Below are 15,608 nucleotides of genomic sequence, written 5' to 3'. Positions count from 1 at the left end.
CTAGAAAATGATGTGCTTAAAAATCAAGGGTGGTTTCCGTCTACCACCCTTAACTCCCACCATCACCTCTCATTCCTCTCCCTCCCCTTCCTTCCTCCTCACTTTCCTCTCTTACAGAGTTGGTATTGTAACTTTTGTTTGCAATGATCAAGGAGCAGACAGATTTGCTCAAATGAAGGGACATGTTGGATGTTCAGGAACAATAAGAAAACATAGGCTGTGTGGAAGGAGAAGGAATCGCATGGCCATAGGTTTCTGGTGCTGGCACCGGACTGTGCTTCTGGAAGGGCTTGCTCTAGTGATCCACTGTTAACTATTCATTCAGACGATATGTACTGAGTGACTAATTTTTTTAATAACCAGGATCAATGCTCAATGCTAGGGAAACAGTAATGAACAAGACAGGTATTGTCCCTGTCTTCAAGATGATTACAATCGAATGGTTGAATGGATTGAGCTGTGCCCCCAGTGTCTGCTTCTTTCTGGCCAGGAGCAGCAGGTTGGGCCTGCTTAATCTCAGTTAATTAGTAACTGGATTTGCACGTGGCCCATACAGCCTCTCCTCCAACTCCGTTTCCTCATCTCTCAGTTTCTACTCCCATTTCTAAGTGAGATCAGTCTCTAGATATTGATTCATTCAAATTCCTGACAGGAAATCTGATCGACTCTGATCTTTGCTGTGCCAAGTCATAAACGATTGTTCTCATCCAATCAGCTGTGGAAAGATTGGACCACATGATCTAAAACACGGATGACCAGAGACTGTCCCTTCCTTTGGCACCATGAGTAGACAGATTTCTCTGTAAAACTCTGCAGGGGCAGACAGAGCAAACACTACAATGCTATCAGCCTCTGATCTCTCTGGCTTGTTCCTGGACCTTGAGCTTGCTTTTTAAGACTGAAAATGATAAACATCATTAGTGAGTAGGTTTCTGGAAACAGGTTTCTACCATTATGTCAAGATTCAGCTATCTTGGGTGTGGACCTGTGAGATATTTGTCTTAACCAGTTTGAGTTGCTATGGCTTAGACAACAAACATTTATTTTTCACAGTATGGAGGCTGGAAAGTTCAAAATCAAGGTGGCAGGAGATTCAGTTCTTGGTGGGGCCCTCTTTGGTTTGTAGATGGCAGATTGTTTGCTCTCTGGAGGGGAGAGTGAGAGAGAGCAAGCAAACTAGGTCTTTTGTGTCTCTTCTCATCAGGTAACTACCCCATCATGGAAGCACCACTCTCATGATCTAATTACGTCCCAAAGGCCCCATCTCTAAATATCACCACACTGAGGATTAGGGTTTTAACATATGACTTTTGAGGAGCCATAAACATTCAGTCAATAACAATACATGCATAGCTCCTCTGATAACATAAATCTAATGAAATTTGAGTAAGCACATTTTTTTACATTGTTATTTTCAGAAACTCTAAAGTCTATTAGAAGGGCAAGATATGAATGCCAACTTGTACCAAGGAACAACTTAACCTTGTCTGTGACCCTTTCTGTATCAGTAAGTACAATAAGCTTTGCTCCTGTGATAAACTTCAGGTGGTATTTACTGTTCCACTGAGTTACCTGGCCAGCATCTTCCCTACCCCCCCCCCACATCTGTTCACCCTAGAACTAAATGTATTTTCTTTCTACAATCATTTTCTTGATCTAATCTTTTGAAACATCAAGAACCAACAAAGAATCTAAGAAAAGGATGCTCTTTTTGTTTTCATTCAGAGAACCTCTCAGGTTGGCAGAGGTCAGAACATGGCACACATTATATTATGAGAGACACTGAACTTAAACTTCAGAACCAACCTCTTCATGGTAAGAGTCCTCCCAAGCTCATCCTACTCTTCTTCTCTTTTGTTTTCTGGGTAACTCTGAGAAGTGCAGTAAATTCTCAGTCACTCACATATCATTTGATACATTATTGTATTAGAGCAAGATTTCCCCTTTTCAGGAAACTCAGTCTGATTTTGGAAGAAAATGATGGGAGGCTGTTTGTTATCTACCTTTTAGAATTCCTCATATAGTGTTCTCCGCTAATTTTTTAAAAAAATATAATTTAAGTTTTAGATTCAACTAATATTTATTGATACCTCTTATGTCAAACACTGTGCTAGGAACTTTTTACATATTTTGGAGTACTTCATTTTATCTTCACGACAAGCTTGGGAAGAAAGAATTCACCAGATTTTATAAATGAAGACACTGTATCTCAGAGAAGTTAAGGGACTTGCTCAAATAAATGAAAACATCTCTTGTCTTCTGAAATGTCCAAGACAGGAATAGGCAGAACTGTGTTGGTGTTGCGAGTAACTGATAATTGTTAGTTCAGTCCTCTCCTTGAAGATACATTTGAAATAAGAATGAAAATAGTGTATCATTGTCCATTGCATGAGGCTATTCAATGGGCCACTCTGCATTTGATAAAAAGATAGAGACAATCTCTCCTTTTCCAAAGCTCTGCTAGGTGAGTGAGCAGGTACCTTTTTCATAAGGCTGAGCTGCAGGGTGGAGAAGGAGGAAAATAAATGACAAGAATGCAGAAGGTTTTGGTGTGCATTTACTTGAATAACTGAACTTGATTCAAATAGTGATCAATGTGTATATTGGTTAGAATTCAAGCACGGCTATGACAAAGACCCCAAATAGCAGTGCCTTAAACAAGATAAGAGTTTCTCTCCCTCTCTTTTAACAGCAGGAACTGGGCACTTCTAGGTGCTGTGGAGGCTTTCAGACCAGGTACCGGAAGCCTCTCCGTAGTGTCTCCAGGCCTCCCCGTAGCCTGTGCTTTAACACTGGCTCTCAGTGTATCATCCCAGATGTTTAGAAATACCAAGGTGCATTTTAAAATTTCATCATCATTTTCTGATAGCTAATGATCCCTTGAGAATAGGTGAAATGCACAAAGTACAGTCAATTAAAGGGAGGCTGGGTGTAGAAAGGCCTGGATAAGAAGACAGTGTGAGCAATTTTATCAGAAAAGAAAAACCACTGTGAGTGATATGAGACAAGGAATTTCTTACAGGGATTGGACAGCACATAATTGTGGCAGCCACTGAGAAAGCAAAGATCAAGAAGGGGATGGTTAGAGGAAAAGGAGGAAGTCACTAATCAGGGCCACAGGGAAAAGCGGGTGGAGACCATGGAAGCCTGTGGCCTCTGCATCTGGTGGCAGCCTGACGTCTCTGCAGGTCAGCAGGGTAGGTGGCGGAAAAGCTGGACTCAGAGCAGAGGGGAGCAAAGACAAGGGACCCTGCTAGGACAAACTGGACTTTGTAAGAAGAAACTGGAACCCACATCTGTCTCACCGCGTCAGTTCTAACGATGTGGGCCACCTACAGAAAAGCTGGTGTCGTCCTCCACACAGCTTTGCCAAGAAGTTGGAAGAGGCAATCTGGGCACACTAGCTGCTCCCCCACGCCAGCAAGGAGAACCAGCAGATCATAACAGTGTGTCCAAACTGCACTGCTGTCCAGGGCACCAAACCCCCAAGCACAGGGCTGAGTGTCACTTTGGACTTTTAAATCTCATGCTAGTTTCTCTTCCTGCCAACCCTCACCCAGAACTACACAGGGGAGGGAATTCTGGGAAATGTAGTTCCAGCTTAGCTACTTTGACCCAGTACAAAATGGCCAGAGTGATGCACTCGGGGCTAAGAGAATAGATGCGAATCTAGAAAGAAATATGTCAGAATGCCAAAGGCCCTGTAGTCTGTCTTCAATTGCTGTAATAGACGTTTATTTCTTTTCATTAAAACATGTCTTATAAAATATATGAGTAGATTCCATTCCATTCACTTCTTAAAAAGAGGTGAGGTCATTTCATTAGTGTCTCTTGGCTTTTGTTTCTTTAGCTATAAAACCGAAAAACACTCTTTAGCTAATGCATTACAAAAACTTTCCTATTTATTTTCTCAGGACCGTTAATTGTTTCCCTTGAGCTGATGACTGTCACGTATCTCCAGTTCTGTAGCCTAACATGACTTCTTGTTCTTTTTTTCCCCAATGAGTGCTGGACTTTTCCATTTTGGTGCTTCGCTGTCAGTCAAACACAAAGAAGACAATGCTGAATTCTCATTCCCCTCAGGCCAGGGGGAATTGCCTTTCTTTCCCATGAGTCAGTCACTCAGGTCTGATGTTCTGGGGCCGTTTCTCAATCCAGTCAATGACCAAATGCTCTTGGATTTTCCTTCACAAATGGTTCCTGTGTTAATCTTTTCCTTCCCGATTCTGCCATCCCAGTCTACCCTTTCCCATCTCATTCCTAGATTACTGGGAGACCCTTCCTGTGGTGCTTTCCCCTTCCAGGCTTTTCCCATGCCCATCCATCCTCCATACCAGTACTCCTTAAATACCTGGTTCCTCATGTCACCACAGCTCACAAATCTTCCATGGCTTCCCACTTTCTACCATATCAGAGAAGTCAAATGCCTTTCAAGACGGAAAGAAGATCAGAAATTATCTGGCCCAGCATTTTTCTTTTATAGAAAAAAAACAAGGTGCCCGGGGGCACCATTCTCTGTATCCCATGTGGGATCTATATGTACTATGTGAGTGGTTGCCCTGGAACACAACTCCATGGACTGTGATGTCCCCCGGAGTTGTGCAGATGCCCTGCTGGAGTTGGGGGCGATGATGGGGAACTTTGAAAATCATGCTACTTTTCCCTGCAGGATGAGAGATACAGTAGAAAGATCATGGAATTAGGCTTCAGAAGCTCAGAGTTCTAAATCTGTGTGATCTCAACCTCTCAAAGTTTCTTTTTTTTTTCAAGGTCTTTATTTGTATGAAGTACTAGTTACTTCCAGCATAGAGCAGTTCTGGACTACAAAGAACCTGAGTCTAAAGTCAGAAAACCTAGGTTCTAATCTCAGTTCTTCTGCCTACTGATTATGTGATTTTTAAGTCATCTATCTCCTCCAAAGCTGCCTCTAATCGTAAATTGGACATAATAATACCCGTCCTATCTCGCAGCGTATAGGCGAGCATCAAGGGAGCAAGCACATGTGCAGGTGCTTCGGATGCTGTAACATATGATGTAAATGGAAGCTACCCTGTGATAACACAATTTAGTCCTTAGTGAAATAGTGTATTTAGTGTATTAATGTATTGCTTTGCAGGTTTACTTGGTTTATTAACCACAATGTGGTTACTAGATTGTGAGCTCTTTGAGGGGAGGAACGACATCTCATATTTTTTCCTTCTGTCCCTTTAAGCGAGCACTGTATAAATCTGCTTGAAAACCATGCAGAGTTGCAGTTCTGTTTCTAAGGAGGGGAGGAAGAGAAGAACTTTAAAACTAAGCTGAAGATGCAAGAAAGATCTCGAAGTGTGCTTCTCCACCTGTGTCAAGCTCTCTATCTAGTGGGTAGGCTAATTATCACAGAAGCTAGGCACACTAGGCTGCCACAGAAACTCCTGTTCCTCCTGAAACCATCAAGTTTTTGCAAAACAATCCACCATGTGGGCATGAGTTCTAAAAATCTCTCCCTGGTTTTGACTATAAGAAAAGATGCTGGGGTGTTAGCCGTGCTCAGAAACGAGTAAGTAGTTGGAGGCGTTGAGGGCAGTTCTTTGTCAAGACAAAGAATTTGGGGGAAATTTTAGACACAGAGAATCTAAAAGAAGTTCCAGATTTTGTTAGACACCTCAGCCTTTTGCTTTCACGTGGAGAAGAGAGTCTTTTTGGAGCATTTCTCAGAATGAAAGCAATATTGATGAGGTGGAATATCTCAGGGTTGAAGGAGGTTTGGGTTTGAAAGAAGGAAATAACTCTTCATCGTGTGTTTTCTTCAACTTGTAATTGCTGTTCCAAGGGCTGTGGGGGATATCCATGCCTGAGGCTAGAAGGTAGTCGGCGGGAGACGGAATCCCTAACTTGCCCTCTAAGGAAAACAAGCACTTAATTCACATCCTATCAATTCTCCCAGAATTTTTAAAAGGAATCTGAATCACTGTCCTTTTTTCATTTCAACCTGCTAAGAATTAGTCATTTATGTCCATATGCATGTTGTAGTTTATTTTTTCTTTTCTAAAGGAAATATACCATAAGAATTCCAATTCAATCACCAACAATTGTATTCTAGAGCACTGGCATGAACCAGTTGGAATTTAAAGAGGATTTTTATTAAGAGCAAGGTTTTCATACCAGATCCTGAATGCATTATAAAACTTATTAACCTGATGCGATTATTGCTCAGGTATTTCATTTCTAGAGTTTATGGCTTGTAATAGAAGTAAATCCTTTGTGTAAACAGAGGGATAAAGGGAAAAGTACTTGCTGTTCTAAAGGAAAATCAAAAGCAAGATTAAATCATCCGTATTAAATCTTTTAAAATATGGGTTGGCTAAGAACAACGACGTGTCTTAATTGTATCAGATCACAACACACAGTTTCTCCTGTCAAAAAAGTGTTTCTATTTTTAGGTAAAAGTGTACTTTCTGGTCCTCTGTTTCCTTGACTCTAAAATAATAATGTTACCCTCGAATCTAGAATTCAGGAGGGGGCATAAATTCAGTACTAAGTAACCCTCTGTACTTTATTTTATACACTAAAAATATCATTCTGAGAAAGACTCCTGAGGCTTCACCAGCCTGCCAAAGGGGCCCAGAGCCCAGAGAGAAGAGCCTCCACGCTCCATTTCTCTGGAACTGACACTAAACCTCTTCCATCAAATAAAATCAGAAATAGACCCCACTGCTTTTATTGGAGACTTTTACTAATCATTTTGCTTTCTACCCCTTCTCTTTCACTTTAAAATATATTCAAAATCTTAACCTTACTCTCTACTGTCTTTCTGGGAAGGTCCTCATCATTTTAGCTGCTTTTAATAACTGAGTACTTTTCTGTCGTGGTTCAAGTTCAGAGTAGAATCAAGATTTCTGACATGAGGACACAGAGCCACATGGAGATTTCTCTTCTTCTCAGACTTCTAAAGTAAAGCAGAGATGAGCCCAAACCCGAGGCGTCAAGTTATTATCTCATGAGTTCATTTGAGGTAATACTTGTGTGGCCACTCTCCTTCAGATAGTCTCCGTAACTCAGAAAAAATGTGTGTGTGACTGTTCTTTTCACAAGAATTATTAGGGCTTTTAAAAAAAAAAATCCCCAAATTCCTGTGTCCACAAATTAATTAATTAATCACTGCTTTCATCTCATGACTAATATCTTTTCATTAGAGCAGATGGAAGGAATTTGTCCAAGGTCACATACCAAGTTCAGTAATGAGGCTGTGCCTGTCTTCCTTCAACTGCCTTTGTATTTACACATTCAAGCGGAACTTGACACTGAAGACTGAATAACAGGCGACATCAGATCACCTCTCCCAATCTCTTCTACCACATAGGCAGGAGGCCCAGCAAGAAAGCATCCTGGAGTGATCAGAGAGAGGAGAGGGAGAAAGTGGCGGGGACTCACTGGTTTATTCACTGGTCCAGGACATGTGGATTGCTCACGCACGACTCACCGGGCACAGTGCCATGTGCTGGCGATTCAGGGATGGACGAGTGAGAGCCACACCCCGCCCACACAGACTAGTGGTAGGGACAGGCAATAAACCAGAAAATGATTATGTGTGTAATGCAACTTCCAGAGGAGAGAAGTGGAGGGAAGAGTGATGAAGAAATATAAAGAAGGATCAGGAGTAACAGCATGTCAAACGACCTTCAGGGAAACATGCACTTGGAGGTGCAGGAGGAGAGCAAGAAAGCCTGTACGATGGAGTGCTTGAATTTGGACCTGGCTTTGGCATCAGGTCCCCTGACCTTGAATCACAGCTCCACAGTGTAGGACTCTGGGCAAGTAAATCCATCATCTCTCTTGGCTTTAGCATCCTTACCCAGCTCACAGTGTAATTGTGCAGTTTAATGAAGCCACGTGTATAAAGTGTGCCCAGTGAAGTGCCTGGAGTGCAGCATGGACTCAATACACTTAGTTATTAGTGCTAGTAAATATCTGGCCATGATCTAGACAGGAAATGAATAATTCCGGTAATGCCAGCAAGGAACTCAGTAGGCACTGTGCTTAAGCCAAGCTGGGAGACACAGAAAGTGCTCCTTTGCCTCCGACTGAACTTTGGTGCTGTGGTCCTCCTCACCTCCCTTCTACGCAGTCCAGTTAGTCAGGTCAAGACTAAAAGAGGATAAATGTGTTGCTTGAAGTATGGTTCAATTCTGCATTACCTACAGTCACGAGAGCTTTCTAGGATATCAGAAAATTCTGAGGCTTAGATGAAAGGTGTGATTTAGGCTGGGAAGTACCCAACTGTTCAGTCTTCTAATTTGGGGCAACTAATTGAGACTATGTCCGGTATGCACGCAAACGTTGTCTCATTCATTGTTGTTTCCTTGAGCCTAACCTAAGGCCTGGACCACAACAGGAGCTCAATAAATACTTGTCAGATGAGTCAAGAAGAGTTTCTGGAGCTCTCTCAGCTTCTGTGATTAAGGGGAGCCCCCTGTCTACTCTGAGGTTGACGTATTCTCATCTCTTCTGGTATGAATCTGTGTTAATATCTAGGAAACCAGAACGAAATATGGTTTGTGTGGAACCCTATGCGCATTTGGCCAAAAATTATGTCTGAGTAAAGCTACCCAGTTGAGGATTCAGGGTCATTTCTAACTCATTTGATGATTAAAGAAGGTCGTGTTTCAAATTTATTAAAATTAAGGCCATTTTTAAAAATGTATGGTGTTGGACAGAATATTCATTTCCAAATTTCCACCTGTTTCTCCAAATACAAGATTCAGTCCTTCCCTTGCAGTGGATAAAAGGGAAAAAAAAAAAGATTGAGATTAGCCATATCATGGGGTAATAATTCCTGCCTTGGTTTAGTAATTGAATGTTTTAAAACGACTCTTCTACAAAAATTGAGACAATTCTTTCATGGTTTCCTAGGAGAAATATGTAAAAATCTGAACCTGGAATTTTTTTTTCTTACTTAATTAGCGTTAGAGCTTATAGAAATATTTCAAAGGATTATCTCAGACTTAAGAATCACATTAAATCTCTCAGTGTAAGTAGGCAGTCCAATGTCAATAATAGTAATAAAAGATCTTTGTAGACAAATCATACCAAAGCCACAAGTAATCAAACCTTCAATTACTGTAAACTGGCAGATATTTCAGCCCACTTGCAAGCTAACAAGTTAGCCTATCAGAGTTCCATGGATGCTGGCAAAAGACACTGACTCCTTAGTCAGAGACAAAGGACGGTTTATTACTCATAGCAATAGCAATAGCCAGAATGTTTAGCATTTATACCAATAGCATTTATACCAGTTCCCCCAACCCCAGTATCCACAGAGCAACAATAACTGGACCAGGTAACACAAATGTAATGGGTTATTTTAGGGGAGAGGAGCCCTGAGTTTAGGGAAGCCAAATTTTTTATAATAGATAGTAAGCCAGCCTGATTTTTCCCCTGGAGGGAGGCATTACCTAATTTTCTGGATAGTAAACAAACCTCTGCTCCAGGAGGGACTATCTTCCAAGGCTGTTATATGAACAGCCTTAGAAAGACGGCCTGGAGCAAAGTCAGTGCCTTTTCTCACAAGACACACAGAAATGCAAGAGACCCACAGAAAACTATCTTTCAGCTCAAATATCCTAAAAAGACCACTTTTCTGCTTAAAACAAGAAATTGGACCTTTTTAAGGTGCAACGATTGTAGAGCCTAGCTTTTTGTTTTGTTTGGCTTTAGGGAGTTTAACCAGCCTTCTGGAGGATAGGTGTCAGTAGGCAGCTTACAACTCATCTGCCATAACATTTAAATTTAGGTTTTATGCCTAAATAACTCTCTCGCTCTTCCAAAAGAAGTTGTTCATGGGATATTTGCACAGCTAAAGATGATGACAGCTTCAGGGATGTGGAACAGCAGGTTCTAATTTGGAAGTTTACTTAGCTGCTTCACTCCAAGATATACTGGGTTTAGAACAAAGAGGCTTGCAGACCAGAAGTACGTCAAATGTTTCCGAAGAGATCTCTACAGTCTTCAGATTTCCTCCTAGACCTCAGCCTCTAATACTCAGAACCATCACAGTCAAAGGCTTTTTTAGGGTTTATTTTCTTTTTCTACCATTCTTATGGGGTAATCACATACCTTTAGAGGAAAGGCGTATTGGTTAAATGATTATTCATTAAACAGAATTTTATTTTCCAGTGTAGCCATTACCTAATCATATTCACATAATGGGTTTGTGTTAAGTGTGTCTACCTTTAAGATCTTCCAAATCTTTTTTCTTTTCCTTTTAAATCTTAGGTTTCAGTTCTTACCAATATTCACACCAGTATGTTCCTTTTTTTTCCAATTACTTAAGTTAAATATTATTTTGATTGATTAAAGTGGTGATTTATTTAGTCCTCTGGTGTTAGTCATTATAATAACGCAAAGTAAACAAACAATAGTATCTGAATGATTTTATGCTAAATTTTCATTCAAGCAAAAGAGGGAAAGCTTAAAGAAATGTGTGCCTTTAGCTAATTAAATTCCATTCTCCTCTTTGGAGTTAAGTGATGCAGCAGTGGTCCCTAACAGAACCAAAAAGTCTAAAACTACATTTTTGTCACATGAACACAGATAAACACAGAGCAGTAACACCATTTATTCCATTAACATGAGCACACTTCACAGAATATAACACATCAGTATTTAACTTTCCTCTCCGTCCTGCACTATAATCATAGTCCCATGCCCTTGAAAATTATGAATATCTTGCAGTAAAGACATTAAAGAAACAGACTAAGGTTTTAACACTATCCTAAACACAGCATTCACTTGTTACTTTATTGTTTTTCAGAATACAATGTTAAGAATTTTTCCAAGGAACACTTGCAACATTAAAAACTATAATACTTTTCTGATTGAAGTCCAAAGCATCATTCATGAAAAAAGCAGAACATAAAATGTTACCTCTGAAGCATGACATTCAAGTTATAGTTTAAACCAGAAAAGGCTGATTTCTTGGAGCTCCTTCCCTTTTTTGTTCTGCATTTTGAACTCTATCTAGTTCAGAAATCTGCAAATTGGGATAAGCATACTCCTGGGGATTACTTTCTGGAATATTCCTTCAATGATACATCAAAGGAAATCAATTTCTTGATTTTTAGGAAAAATCTGTTTTCTAAAATTGCTTCTTTCCCATCTTCCCAGAATTAACCTGTTCTTCCACTTTAAAAAAAAAAAAAGCATACCTGTTACCCATCAAAAATCTTATTATGATACTTGTCCCAAATTAAAAAATCCTCAGGAATGCTAATCAGAAAGATAGCTGGAAATATTAGCATAGATGTAGTATAGAAAAATGACTCTAATGACTAAATAATAATTCTTTAATAAGCCTAGGTATTTCCAATAACTTGCTTTCAGTAAAGCTACAGGATGATCTTATCAACTTGTCACCTGATCCATCATTACAACAAACTCTGTTGTTAAAGAATCAAGTGACACTACTATTATAAAAAAGTTTTGACTCACCACTTACTTTTATTGTTCTTGAGAACAATAAATACATTTCATCTATTTAAAAACAATGTAAACTTTATGTTAAATGCCTTATTTCTATATTTTTTGAGTGGATGGTGATAAGTATCAAATAGGTATAGTATTTAAATTCCACTGGAAATTTTTAAGAGTGATACAAATATTCTCTATTTTAAATATAGAGTTTCTAATACCTTAGGAGTTGCAACGTTTGCTAAAAAAAAAGTTAGATTTTTGACTTATAAATGAAAGTGCTTAGTTTTTCTAATTATTTTAAAGGCTACACACACAAGAACGTTTAAAGACCACTGCCACAGTTCTAATTCCCAGCTGGTACCTGCTCACAAAAGGGTTCCATTTTCAACTGGCATTTTTTTATGAAAGGTTATTCCATTTTATCCAATTTCCCCTAAAATATTTTTAAAGAATCATTTCAGTTGGTTGTGGCTAGAAATCATTAAGACAGAAAGATTGGGGGAACACTGAGTCTTTGTTTCATTACTTTTCCTGGTTTGTTATTTAAGTAATCTGAGATAATATTCTTGAATAAAGTATTCATTTTAAAAGAGGCCAGGAGTGAGCAAAACTCAGAGAGACTGAAAGAAAGGGAAACTACAAAAAACAAAAATAAGTTAATGCTACCACATCATTGCTGATGTTGGAGATGCTGGCCTAGGGCGAAGTATCTTTTTAAGGAACAGAATTTTCCTACTTCAAGGAATGTATAAGACCATAATTTAAACATATGTTTGGGAGGAAATGGGCATAACCCCTTTCAAATTCACATTTTTTTTCTTTATTGAAGTATGGTCAGTTTACAATGTTGTGTTAATGTCTGGTGTACAGCACAGTGATTCAGTTATACATGTATATATTCCTTTTCATATTCTTTATTATAGGCTATTAGATCAAATTCACATTTTAAATACCCCTTCGCAGTCAGAGAAGAGCTATGTTTGCAGTGTGCTGCTTGAAAAGGCAATAAAAGCCATCAGATTTGGCTTCGCTCTTACAAAGTATAGGACCCTGGCTCAAACAAGCTGCTGAGAATTCTGCAGCCTGAGTATAGTATAGCAACTTCCTCCAAAGTTGCTGGGAGTTAGTTCAAGGCCTCACTGAGTCTTTCAAACTTGAGGCTAGCATGCCGGGTGGTTCAGGAAATGCTCAAACCACTCGAAAAGCCTGCTTGGAGCGGTGGGGTTTAGATCTGAAAGCACAGGGAATGAAGTGAGAGCTGGTGAGGGGAGGGACTGCAGCAGTGGCAGGAACCAGGAGGTGGAGGGAGATGAGCCCCGCAGTTTACGTGTAATACAGCTCAGCCATCTCCACTGGTTGCCCTGTGAATCCGAGTCTGTGTCCTCCACTGTACACAGAGATGCTCCCACGCACTTGTCCTTCCTGGTCTTTTTATGACACTTCGTGCAGTCATAAACTCTGTCTGCAGATTTCATCCAGCTCAGGCAAGTTCTGACGGGCAGCCTTGGTGATTTAATAGCACGTGAAATACAAGTTCGAATATTTGTGGACAGTCTTCTCCCAGCGAGTCCAGATTTCCTCAATCCTGGCAGCCTAGAGAAGGCCTTCGAGACACACTGCAGACTCTGACATTGATAGAGGCATCTGTTGCCGAGGTGGCCCTGGAGGGATGGGATTAAAGGTGAGGAAATAGGGGTCAAGGACAACAGTGGCAGGGCCAGCTGACCTGCAGCGAGCAGCTGCGCTCCCTGCAGAAGGGTTACTGTGTCTCTGAATTACGCTGGGGGTGCGTCACCAGCAGCAGATAGCATAAAGCATCCCCCGGGCCTCTCATGAGGGTGGGGGATAATGAGGACACCTAGAGAGAGCCACCACTTCTTTCCTGTGCCATGTGGCCATAACTTGATTTTTGTTGGTAAGAAATCAGGCCATCTCACTGGAAAAACAGTAGGGATTTAAAAAAAAAACAAACCACTTCTACCTGTTATTGTAAATGTCAACATATTAAATCCCCATGTGATGCTCTGGACCTCTGTGCTCTTTACTTATTAACTGAAATAGCATCTCCATTCCTTCTGCTTTGGGTAGTCACAGCCCTTTTCAGGGGACATGGAGGCCTGTAAGACTCTGGCACCACCTTGCTCCTAAGTCTGCGGTGGAAAAGACTTTACCTTTTCAGCAAGTTCTGTCTTTCTGCAAGTACCATTTTCCAATCTCCATTTCACTCCGCTCTCTCTGGATCTGAAAAGCTGTGATCTTACGGTTCTGAAATCATTCTTAAAACAATATTCTTATTTTTGACTTGATGGGTTCCACACTGGGGATTTTAAACAATCCTTGTCAAAACCCTTGTCATTTGCTGCAACATCCAGTTTGTCAATATTAGATAAATCAAGGCATTAATTCTTGAATTCTTTCCACTAGATGGGAAAAGAAGTAGGTGCTTTCAGCAATGATACTTCACTTTTGGAAACGTCAGGTGTAAGTTTTGCCTGACAACAAGGACCCGTCAGAGACTGACGGAAATCTCTTTTTCCTTATTCAGTTCATTGCTCTCCGACTGGTTAAACTGCCTAAGAACTTGGCTCAGCTGTGGCACTGAATGCAAGCCGAGGGCAGGCTTCGTTGTGGGTGTGGGGTTCTTGTAGGCAAGTCCCTGACAGTCTAGATTGAGCCCTTGTACCTGGTGCTTTGTGCCGCTCTCCCATCTTCTTGTTGGCAAGATCTCCCACTCTCTATAACAGCATGATCGGCTCATTCTTGTCTTAGGACAATGTGGAAACGAGTTTCCCCAAATCCCATCAAATAATTCTAAGAAGCCATCATGATGCAAGGTGGGGAGAGGAAGAAGGAGGAGGCTTCAGAGGTGATGAAGTAGGTTGGAAGTAGATCAAGGAAACTGGTGGTACCTCTTAAACTCAAAGAAAATGAGAGTGTCCTGTGGCTGCTAGAGCAGAAGGCCGTAAGGAATCCTCTGTTTCACCTGTACCCTCATCAAATATCCAAAGCAGGAAGGGGCCTAGAGGGACTGGCCTGTGGCGGGGATTATTTACCTTCAACAGATTGTGCGTACATACTTCTATCTTGTATTTGCCCAAGGACAGGTCATTACAAAGGTTTCCCCAGAATTATGCAGCGATCTTTCTACTTGGAGCCAGATCTCCAGTCTTGCAAAGGTCAAGGCAAGATTCCCTGAGCTTTGCACTGGTCTCCAAGGATATAATCTGCAAGAACCTAGGGCACAGAGTGGATGAGAAGGATCTGAAATATTATTTTTCAAGTCCCGATTAATTAGAATGATAATAATCATGTTCTGTTTGTTACAATTATCTTCCATGCCCTAAAGGTAAATGTATTTGATTCACTGGGAGAAGATTATCCAGAAAAAAAAAAAATGTGTTTCCAGCCTTCTTGTATAATTTAGTTATTTTTCTTACTTCAAAACAGCAAATTTACTAGGAGCAGGTGTTTTTCTCTACAGAGCATGAGTTCGTCATGAGAGGTAAACTTTCAGAGACACAGGTGACGGCTCTATGATTCTGGTACAGGCAGGCCAAGGAACAGTATGGAGGTTCCTTAAAAAACTAGAAATAGAGTTACCATGTGATCCCACAATATATCCCTGGGCATATATCTGGAGAAAACTCTAATTTGAAAAGATACATGCACCCCAATGTTCATAGCAGCACTATCTACAATAGCCAAGACAGGGAAATAATCTAAATATCCATTGACAGATGACTGGATAAAGAAGATATATATACACACACACAATGGAATACTACTCAGGCATGAAAAATGAAATAATGCCATTTGCAGCAACACGGATGGACCTAGAGATGATCATACTAAGTGAAGTAAGTCAGACAGAAAAACACAAATATCATATACCACTTATATGTGGAATCTAAAAAAAAAAAGATACAAATGAATTTAATTTATAAAACAGAAAGAGACTCACAGACATAGAAAACAAACTTATTGTTACCAAAGGGGAAAGGAGAGGCAAGGGATAAATTAGGAGTTTGGGATTAGCAGATATAAACTACTATATAAAGCAAATAAACAACAAGGTCTTACTGTATACCACAGGGAACAATATTTAATATCTTGTAATAACCTACAGTGAAAAAGAATCTAGAAAAGAATATATATAC

General features: G+C 40.2%; 1 protein-coding gene across 11 annotated transcripts in view; it reads left to right on the top strand.

Annotated features, from left to right (window-relative positions):
• The window catches only part of SLC2A12 (solute carrier family 2 member 12), a 55,388-nt gene that overhangs the window by 21,501 nt on the left and 18,279 nt on the right, over nt 1–15,608 (top strand). For 3 of the 11 annotated variants that reach the window (XM_032484960.1, XM_032484962.1, XM_032484964.1), the window contains exon 3: nt 1,726–1,815. The exons of 3 other annotated variants lie outside the window; for them this stretch is intronic. In XM_032484960.1, the coding sequence (XP_032340851.1) occupies nt 1,726–1,815 (90 nt within the window). Of the gene's footprint in view, nt 1–1,418; nt 1,508–1,725; nt 1,816–2,114; nt 4,883–7,175; nt 8,755–15,608 lie in introns of those variants that run through there. 5 more of the 11 variants (XM_032484968.1, XM_032484965.1, XM_032484969.1 and 2 more) reach the window with 5 other exon arrangements.

This window comes from Camelus ferus, chromosome 8, assembly GCF_009834535.1.
Source record: "Camelus ferus isolate YT-003-E chromosome 8, BCGSAC_Cfer_1.0, whole genome shotgun sequence".
NCBI classification, from domain to species: domain Eukaryota; kingdom Metazoa; phylum Chordata; class Mammalia; order Artiodactyla; family Camelidae; genus Camelus; species Camelus ferus.
Note: the sequence above shows the minus strand (reverse complement) of the source record. Positions and strands in the feature narration are given on the sequence as shown.